This window comes from Betta splendens, chromosome 3 (genome assembly GCF_900634795.4).
Source record: "Betta splendens chromosome 3, fBetSpl5.4, whole genome shotgun sequence".
NCBI classification, from domain to species: domain Eukaryota; kingdom Metazoa; phylum Chordata; class Actinopteri; order Anabantiformes; family Osphronemidae; genus Betta; species Betta splendens.
In genome coordinates this window covers 9961376-9971462 of record NC_040883.2, presented here as the reverse complement: position 1 = coordinate 9971462, position 10087 = coordinate 9961376, and the positions used below count along the sequence as shown (strand labels likewise).

General features: G+C 46.5%; 3 protein-coding genes across 4 annotated transcripts; 1 reads left to right on the top strand and 2 right to left on the bottom strand.

Moving 5' to 3' along the window:
- Positions 1-608: 608 nt before the first annotated feature.
- On the top strand, positions 609-3625 carry cog8 (component of oligomeric golgi complex 8). The gene is made up of 5 exons (XM_029144172.2): positions 609-1090; positions 1402-1609; positions 1754-2578; positions 2768-2936; positions 3154-3625. Exons 1-5 carry the CDS (start codon positions 762-764, stop codon positions 3456-3458), a joined length of 1836 nt encoding a protein of 611 aa, XP_029000005.1. The 5' UTR covers positions 609-761; the 3' UTR covers positions 3459-3625.
- Positions 3626-3739: 114 nt separating this feature from the next.
- Positions 3740-6692, bottom strand: nob1 (NIN1 (RPN12) binding protein 1 homolog). Of its 2 annotated transcripts, none has more exons than XM_029144173.2 (10): positions 6533-6692; positions 6165-6297; positions 5951-6084; positions 5768-5839; positions 5553-5687; positions 5243-5380; positions 4856-5065; positions 4660-4757; positions 4443-4587; positions 3740-4228 (listed from the first exon to the last, which is right to left on the bottom strand). In XM_029144173.2, the coding sequence occupies exons 1-10, from the start codon at positions 6599-6601 to the stop codon at positions 3959-3961; spliced, it is 1404 nt and encodes a 467-aa protein (XP_029000006.1). In that variant the 5' UTR covers positions 6602-6692; the 3' UTR covers positions 3740-3958. The 2 variants fall into 2 exon arrangements, with proteins under 2 accessions (XP_029000006.1, XP_029000007.1); XM_029144174.2 differs by having other exon boundaries at positions 5553-5684.
- Positions 6693-7253: 561 nt separating this feature from the next.
- LOC114852086 (uncharacterized) lies at positions 7254-9661 on the bottom strand. The gene is made up of 3 exons (XM_029144177.3): positions 9526-9661; positions 8579-8735; positions 7254-8443 (listed from the first exon to the last, which is right to left on the bottom strand). Exons 2-3 carry the CDS (start codon positions 8733-8735, stop codon positions 7506-7508), a joined length of 1095 nt encoding a protein of 364 aa, XP_029000010.1. The 5' UTR covers positions 9526-9661; the 3' UTR covers positions 7254-7505.
- Positions 9662-10087: the final 426 nt, after the last annotated feature.

The window sequence follows — 10087 nt, the reverse complement described above, 5'->3', positions numbered from 1 at the left end:
GCAACGTCAAAATCATCTAAACGTCAGATGGAACACGCGTAGCTTCTGCCACCTGCTGCCCTCTAGTGGCAGCTCACACAATTTAACACAATCTGTATCCAATAGTATTTTTATTTTAAAAATCAAAATGTTAAATCATATAATTGGATGCAATTATAAAATTAAACTTTACGATCGCCTAGTTTTATAGTCCTGCATCTACACGTGGCTTAAGTACAACCCATTTATACAGTAAATCCTACACGAAGCTTGGATTTGTGTTTCTGCTTTTTTACTCAGACTCAGCCATCAGCTGTCAGCACCTCTTTTGTGAAGTTATCTGTCTGTGCTTCCAGATCTAAGGCATCTGTTCTCAGCTAACAGATCCTAAAGCTAAAACGTCTTTTTGGGGAAATCGCATGTTTGAAAAAGAGTCAGGATTAAATATCTTCTATTAGTAATCGTTCACAGTCCCTCCCAATGTATAAAAAGTGAAACGTGGTTAATTAATATGTTTCTGAACATGACTAAACATATTATTGATGTTTACACGTTACACGGACTCTAGTCGTGCCTAAACCCGCCACCAGGCGGCGATAGCTACAACTGAGTTTGGTGGGGCCTACCGCCATAAACCACGAAGAAGAAAAAGCAGCAACAGGAAGTGGTTGTCAACGAATGGCTTCCTGGACGGAATTAAACGTTTCTTTGTGAGTTTATCTGAAAGCGTCCCCTTCATCGATTTGACGTGTTCCGACGAACCGGTACCGGAGCTGTCCAGCATGGCAGCAGTGGACGTGGAGGATGAGAGTATCCTGGCGTCGATCTTTAAGGACAGCTTCCCGGACAGCTGGAGGGACAACCCGGACTTCACCGCCTACCTGTCAGAGCTCAGCTCCTTCGGGGTGGAGAAGCTGGGCAGGGAGCCGGAGCGGCTGGCGGAGGAGCGGGCCCAGATTCTGCAGCAGACCCGGGAGCTGGCCTTCTCCAACTACCAGACCTTCATCCGAACCGCGGACTGCACCGAGCATATCTACCGGGACTTCGGCCGGGTGGAGAGCAGCGTGTTCAGGCTGCTCGACAAGCTGCCCGGCTTCGGGGAGAAATGCAGGTCGGTGGCAATGTGGTGAAAGAATCCGCGAAAGTAAACCACCACATTCGCATCATTACAAGGCCACACCCGTGGACAAATTAGGCTAAAGATTTGATCCGAAACTAAAGGTCCATCATGTGTTACTTAAATTCTACTTTATCCAGAAGACGGGAAAGGTCTATTCTACAAACAAGCTTTATGATAATAATAAGCATATAGCTAATAAGCATTGGTCAGGATTGTTTCCACAGCAGCACAACACTTTATTATACAGAAAACCAACTAGTACCTGAAGTTCCTCATTTACTGGAGGTGGCTTTTGTGATCAGGGGCTTCATGACGAAGGCAGAGGAGATCGGAGCCAGTCGTCGGATGAACAGCCTCACACTGAACCGTCACACTGAGATCCTGGAGATCCTGGAGATCCCTCAGCTCATGGACACCTGCGTCAGAAATGGGTACTACGAAGAGGCTCTGGAGCTGGCAGCATACGTCAAGAGGCTGGAGAAGAAACACTCGTCACTCCCAGTCATTCAGGTGAGTTTGGATGTCCATGGAGTATTTTTGGAGACATTAAAACACAGTGGGTACAGACACCGACGGTGAGAAACAGAAAACAGTCACTTTGGCATCAGAAAGTTCGGGATTTCGAAACATAAATATGACGTTTTGTTTCCTCAGGGAATCGTGCGTGAAGTGCGTCAGTCTACGCAGCTGATGCTGAACCAGCTGTTGCAGCAGCTGCGCAGTAACTCGCAGCTTCCCGTGTGCCTGCGTGTGATTGGTTACCTGCGGCGCATGGACGTGTTCACAGAGGCGGAGCTGCGAGTCAAGTTCCTGCAGACCCGCAGCACCTGGCTGAACTCCATCCTCGCTGCCATCCCCGAAGACGACCCCTACTTCCACATCACCAAAACCATCGAGGCCTGCAGAGTCCACCTGTTCGACATCATCACCCAGTACAGAGCCATCTTCTCGGACGAGGACCCGCTGTTGCCCCCCACCGAGGATCAGGTGGTGGTGAACGAGAGCGCCATCTTCTACGGCTGGGTGGTGCAGAAGGTGTCGGAGTTCCTGCAGACGTTGGAGAGGGACCTGCAGCGGGGCGTGGGGAGCCGGCTGGACTCTCTCCTGGGTCAGTGCATGTACTTCGGCCTGTCCTTCAGCAGAGTGGGAGCGGACTTCCGTGGGCAGCTGGCGCCCATGTTCCTGCGAGTGGCGGCGGACACGTTCAGCAGAGCCGTGGACGAGGCCGTGGTCAGGTTTGAGGAGGACATGAACGTGTACACGCTGATCGCTCTGCCCTCGGTGCTGGCGGGGACCATCCCCACGGCGGCCCCCAGCTCCCAGCCCGGCGCCCTGCAGCCCCCCATGTCTCTGCTGGACTTCCCGCCACTGGCCTGCTTCCTCAACAGCATCCTGACTGCCTTCAACGACCTGCGGCTCTGCTGTCCCATCGGGGCTGTAGAGGACGTCACCACGTCTCTGGAAGGCGGTCTGAAGAAGGTGAGCAGATCTGACACAGATCAAGTCTGTGACCAAATCTAAAGGTCATGACTTTGTCCCAGTGAGACCTCGGGCATTTTCATTGCCTTTCTGACACTGGTGTCGGTCTTTATGTGCCCACAACTCTGAACACTTAGATTCAGCCTTCGTGTAGTCACACGTGTCATTACTGGTTTTGTTTTCCATCAGGTGACTGGTCAGATCTTGGTATTCCACCGGGCTGAGGAGTCGGCCTTCAGCGCCAAAGAGAAGGAACTCTTTGTCAAGTTCTGCTGCTGCTACGCTGAGGACCTGCTGCCGTTTCTCAACCACTGTCTGCAGGTTCTGCTTCCTCCGGCGCAGCTTGCTCTTATTCTGGGTGAGGAGATTGTTTCCATATATTTTATATCCACATATTAAGCCTTCTGTAGATCACCTGTGTTCTAAGGTGAACTGTCTCAGACGGACACAAAAAAAACATCGGAACCATGTCTAGCTGCTGGGCTTTAGTTCATATTGCTGCCAGTAGAACTGACTCTGGTTTTCTAAGTCCAGTTAGTAAAGAAACATTGTGAAACATCTGTGTTCCTCTGCAGGCGTTCCTGTGACTCAGATGCAGAAGTTTGGCAGACTGGGCTGCATCGACGTCGCTGCGGTCCTTCAACCTCTGGACTTCCTGCTTCCACAGAGAGACACGTTGGCACTGGCACTGGAGATCGACACCAGCGCTGAGCTCAGCAGCCTGATGTTTGAGCCGCAGCACACAGACCCAGAACCAGAACTTACACTGAGCCAGTCTGATTCTAGAACACCAGAATCAGAGCTCGTTCCTGGATTAGCAGAACTCAATGATGGAGAAGACGAAGGGCCAAAACAGGATGAAGAGTTTTCTTTAGACTGAGCGTGCTTCTTTCTATCCCTGTCTATTTTTCAAACCCTGGGTTTAAGTTGGGATCCAAAATAATTTAATATCAACTGTTGATGTACACACAAATACATTGAACAGATATCGTCTGAACTTAGTCAGAACTTACTCTTTACTGGGTTTTAATAAACATTAACACAAGAGTCTGGACATTCATTCCAGAGGGCACAAACAAAGAAAACTAGCCTAGCTTAGCACAAAGGCTGGGAGCAGAGGGAAACTGGCGACCTAGTTTAGCACAAAGAACCCAGCTGCAGTGAGTTACGTATCGGGTTTATTTGAACACTGGTCTTTTGCTTTACATGATGAGAAGTATGCACGAGTGTCACCAAGTAAAGTGATCTACTATTTAGGAATATTACACAAATGGAAGGCTGTTGAGATGATTTTTTCTTCTTTTCCACTGGGAATTAATAAGTGATGTGTGATAAATAAGTAAACACCAGAGCTGGTCTGATTTCGACTTGTGTCCTCCTTCACTTCTTTTTGCTGAACTTCTTCCGGCTGGCGTTGGGGTTGGCTCTCCGCCTGCCGCCTCCACACTCTGCGTCTTTGATGTGCAGGTTGGCAGCTCGACTGTAGATGTCGTTCTGGCAGAAAGGCGACGCTCCGGCCACATAGTCCGGGGCCAAGACGTCTGTCTTCTGACGAGCCTTCCTGGAGATTCTCTGCTGGGGGAAGCGCTGATCTTCCACCAGATGGGGGTTGTCCGTGTGTTTCCCTCCCTGAGGCAGAGGCAGCGAGTGCTGAAACAACACAGCAGGTTAACAACGTATCTATAAACACACATCCCCATTTCAGACAAACTTGTCTGTCTGCCTCGAGTTTAATAGAGCACACAATGCAACTTCATTAACTAATCAATTATGATTTCACTTTATTGAATTATTGAAACACTTAACATCTTTATTGGTGCAGAGCTGATTAAATTAACTCGATCGCAACACACGCGTCTCTCACCCTGAGTCCTCTGGAGTTCAGCACTTTGGGGTTTTTGGAGAAATGCATCTGCACACTGCCGTCCTCTCGGACAGTAACGGCCACCTTCTTTAGAGTTTTGTTTCCACAGTGAGGACAGAAAGCTTTGTTCATGTTAGTGGTTGTCCTGAAATTTAAATACATTTCAATTAACAACCTTCAGACACTGAAACGTTGGCACCTTTTGCTGGTAACTCACTTGAAGCAGGCGTGACACCTCAGGATGTAGTTCCTCGCCTGTTTGATCAACATCCCGTCAACAGACAGAACATGGAGTCCAATCTGAATGAGAACATTCTGAAAAAAATAAAGTTGGGCTTTACTTAAGGGAGTTACTTCTAAACAGATGTGTTCAGGGTCAGAGACCAAGGAAACGCTGCTTCCAGGTCTGTTACCTGCATGGCGAAGTCGGTGGTCAGACATCCGACCTTCACATCAACAGGAGACGTCCAATCAGCAGAGTCCATTGTCACCTGTCTGATGTTACTGGGAGTGATCCACCCTCCCCCGTCGTCGTCGTCGTCATCTGGCTCATTCTCTTTGTCCTCGTCTGATTGGCCGTTTGTTTCCGGCGACATGTTGGACACCGACACATCTTCAGTTTTCTGAAGACAAACCATCAGATGATGACACAGGTGTCAGTGCAATTTATTTTTCACCATCACAATGTTTTCAGCTTGTCCTGCTTTTGTACGTGTTTACATAGAGTCGCGTGTATTTAATCTTGTGTAGCCTTTTAATTTTTTCCACTTAAACAACAGGAAAAGTGGATCAGAACTCACCAGCAGGTCCAGCAGGCTGTCATCGACACACGGCAGTGGCTCTCTCCAGAACTGGAAGCTGTTGAACTCGTTACTGTCGGGAGTCGTAGGACACGTCTGTTTGTCTCTGTTGCCGGAGTTTGGAGCCTGCACTGGTCCCTGAACAACAGCATATTTAATTCACATTAGAGACCGTCACCATCACAGCAGCAGCTTCTCCTGTTGATGCCAGGAGGGAAGACGCTCTTTGAAACAGCACAGTGATCCATCGTCTACTGTAACAACGTGCAGGTGCTGCCTCGAAGACAAGTCTGCTCTTCGTGGGACTCACCAGTAAATCCAGCAGGTCGCAGTCGAGGGACAGCACTGGCTCTCTCCAGAACTGGAAGCTGTTAAACTGGTCACCATCGTCTGGGTCCAGTGTCTCTGCACGAGCTGTTCTGCTGGTTGACCCACCTGCAGACTTCTGGGAAAAACAGTATAGATTCGACTCTTTGACCAGGTTTCCATGACAACAAAGCTGCAGATGAAAGTCTAGATGAATACCTTGGAGGGAAAGTGGAATCCTGCCACATTAAAAGGCGTCTCTGGGTGGCACTGCGTGAAGTTAACGTTAACCTGAAACACAAAACAGAGTGTCGTCAAGCAGGAACAGGTTTGACCCCGTTCGGATCCTAACCAACATATGAAGGCTGTTGGGTCGGACTCTATATGTCTTAATACTAGTACCTTGACCTCCTGCTCCCTCCTCATGTGTTGGGAGCCAACGTGCTCCAGCTCCAGCTGGTAGGTCAGAGCCAGGACTTTAATGTCAGTGGCTGAGAGGCTCGGATAGTCTCCGGTCCTCTTGGAGAACTCAGTCACTGGGGGCAGACACACAAAAGCTTAGCTATGACACAAAGAGGCGGAAACGCAGTGAGATCCGTTAGTTGGGTGCAGTCACCGTGTCGGACGTGCTCCGGGTGAGGTTCCCTGAAGATGAGCTGGTAGGGCAGCACGGCCAAACTCCTCCGTGTGGCTTTGTCTCGAATCTCGTCCACCACATCCTTCAGAGTGTAGATGTTCTTGCCGATGTCCTGCAACACGAACAGACGCAGTGTATTTCAGCTTCGCACCCATTAGCACGTTAAACCGCTGCTGCATCTACGTCTTTTCTCTGACAGCTGGCTCAAACCGAAGCCTTCGGGATATTTCAGGCGGAGCTGCCGCCAGGTTCTGCGGTCGGACAGGGGGCAAACATTGAGACCCGCCCATCCGTTGGATTTTACTCGTGAAGAACCGATTATGTCGCGAATAGTGCCGGCGTCTCACCTGCAGAGGAGCTTTCTTTAAAAACGCTCCAGCATCTGCGACAACATGCTCCACCAGGGTCGGTGCCATCTTGGTTTGAGGAATGGAGGCTGGGCTCACCAATCAGAAACGACGGCATCACTACGTCACCACGCACGGAGCAATCAACGTAGGACGTCTAATCAGGACACTAGTTTCACGTTTCCCAACATTGGAAGGTAAAAACAATGTTTCAACCAAAAATGAAAATAGCAGAAGCATAAAGACGCTTCGACCTTTATAAGTTACCGACGAAAAAGGAGGGGAGAGAGCTCTGTCTCCACAGAGTGAACGCTGCTGGTGCTGTTACGAGCTGGAGTGGACAGGGAACCCGTCTAGCGGTTACCTCTCCTCTTTTGACAGCTGTTTGAGAATGAAGTAGTGCAGATGCCTGGGTGAGAGTGGTCCTGTTTTAAAGGACTACACTAATAAATGGTGGAGCTCTCCGACTGTACAGCTGTTAAATTATAAGAATGATAATAATGATGATGGGAAGAAGTTCAATCAGCTAAAACCTACTGGAAAATACTCTAGATCCGATACTGGCACAGTCTGTGACCTCTGTCCTGAGACTGTTGTCCATGAGAAAGAGAACCTGTTTTTTCTGTGGCTATTGTTCTTTATGTTACATTTGTGAATCATCCCACATTTGAACTTACAAATGAACTTACATACAAACCACACATTTTGCCAAATACCAAAGTAAATAAAAAAAATTTTCATCTTTGCTGCCTTCAATCAAGAATTGATAAGTTTGTATTAAACTGTGTCTCATAACTAAATTAAACTTTGAGCTTCATAAATATAAGTTTTGACTGATCGGTGCTGTTTTTATTTGACACATCCAATTCACTGCTCAACTGAAATTGTACAGCCATAGAAAACAGAGAACATTATATACATGAACTAGGACAGACAATTGTGACAAACACATACAATGTGACAGATGCAAGTCTCATTTGACAAGGTCTTTTAATGGTCTTAAATGAGAATTCAAAATCTCCCTAAATGCCAACATCTCCTCAAGAACTTCAGCTTTAAGGAAATTATCTGTAGCAGTGTTTGCACAACTGTCCAGTGATTGGATGTGTTCACACAAACTGGAAAGACCACCTTTTAGTGCAAGCAGCTGACTCTGACCGCACTCCACAGCTTCACGCTTGGTGTCAGTCTTATGCTGGACATGAACAGGCACAGAGAAGCTTTGACAGTCTTCTTTTTGGACAGCATATTCCCCATGAGTTTCATCAACACATACACATTTGAGATGGTAGGTAGCAGTATTGTCTTTTGTTTTTTTGTGTTTTCTCTGAATGTGTGTGGCCAAGTTCTTCTTATAGAGTACAAGTGCACAGTGTGGGCACTTAACCACCTTCAAGTATTTCACACGTGATGATCGTAAATCCAGTGCTTCAGGGGAAACTGAACTGTTTTCAGACATCAATGTAGAGTTTTGCAAGTAGTCGTGGTCTTGCATCACGGGGAAAACATTCTGCGAAACCAGGGACTGTGGGCACTCAGGATCTATAGCTACAGAACGCGACGGTGTGAGCATCTCTGCATCAGGCACAGACGGCGGCTCCAGGGTCACGGCCGGCGGCTCCAGGGTCACGGCATCGGGCACGGTTGGCGACAGCAGTGTGTCTGCAGTGGGCATACAATGTTCCTTTTCCAGGGCGTAATTATGGTCTTGTAACAACATTATTTGTGTCATGACTGGTGGCTGGGATAAAGGTAACAGCCCAATTGATGGTGAAAGTGAAGTGGTCTTGGAGTAACAGGCCTTTACATGAATTTCTGCATCTTTCATTTTTATGATGGTCCTTAAACAGTACGGGCAGTGGTAATGTGGCAAGCGTCTGCATGGCAGGTTACATCTGCAAAGAATTTTATCTGCAGGAAGAGAAAAACATGTTACTTAGTTCACAACATGCTTACAGTTTGTGTGCAACACATTACACCTACACATAATACAGAACAATCACAAAGACTAGTCTTGGAATTCACATTTAAGCCTTTGTTGTTTACCTTTAAAATGTACTGCCATGTTTATGTGGCCTTCCATGTGTCCATTCATCTTTTTGGCAGATGTCTTTAACTTTGGACAAAGCGGACAGGTAAACAGTGTCTCATCAAGGGCACAGGCCTCCAGCCGCGAACCAACTTTTATTATTGAAGAGTGCATCTGAAAAACATTTATTTATTGCAATTTTGAAAAAAAAGAAGAAAATACAACAGCTCTGTATTTCATATTTCCTCCAAATGCTTCAGAAGTAAAATCGGGTATTGGCAATGTTGATAATCACAGCAAGTTCATAAAGTCATGAACAGTGCTAAACACTGACATATAAACATGTTCTTGTGGTAAAGCTCGTCACTGGCTGGTTAACATTGGTGCAACATGTGATCAGGTTCTACACATATGGACATATGGTGTCATTAGTAAAGATCTCTAAAATTTCTACAACCTGGTCTGAAGTTAAGAGTCTCCACAACACACTGTAGAACCTTTCAATGTTAAATGTATACGGTCACTAGTTTAACCGATCGAGCTCGAAACTGAGAAACAACTACTAGTAGTAAACACAGTTGGTTTGGATGTGGTAAACTTTCAAGGTTCCGCAGCTAGCGCTGATAAAAAGTCCCGTTATTCTAGCGCTCGTTCTAGCGACGCTAGCTAGCTTCTTCTGCCTAGTGCGCATGAAGGTTTGTTACCTGAACACATTTGATCAGCTGTGGTCACATCGTGACCCCACAGCTCGACACTTGACAGGTTTGATGCTATTATGCTAACAGCTCCAGGTAATCGTTACTATTACACTGCTCTCGACTCGGACGCACGTAGCTCTCTCTCTACATCTCTGAACAGTAACACGTAACCTCTCATCAGCGTCTGTATCAGATCAGATTAGTTTCAAACTACAATATATGAATTATTCTCACTTAGGCTAAGTTACCTTAAAATCTCTCCTTACCGCCGCCACCTGCTTCTTCTGCTGCTGCTTCTTCTTCTTCTTCTTCTTCTGCTGCTTCTTCTTTTTCTTCTTTGTGGTCTTCTGGTAGCCGACGTCCGATGCGTTGCTGCCTCCTCCTGTATGACTCTTATACCAGTTTTAACGTTGTCATTATTCGTCGTCTTTTTTTGGCTTTGGCTCTTTTACTCGGATGTACTAATAATTCTTGCAGCAACGTTTTACTTAGCTGCTTTTCATTCTATTCATACGTACTGCAACTTACAATGACACGTTATATGTGCAATATATGTGCAATAAACACTTTCAAACCACCATTGAATGTCACATAGTGAGACACAGTTTTTAATGTTTTTAATTTGTTTTTAAAACTATATTTAAAACATATTTAAAATCGTATATAATTGTGTTTTTGCTGTGCGGAAACAAGACGGAGACGGAGACCACATACAATTCTTGTTGTCCTGGGCAAACTCGGCCATTAAAGCTTATTCTGATTCTGATTCTGATTAAACCCAATCGGAGCCATGATTAGTTAATCTCACTATTTAATTTAAAAGTTAAC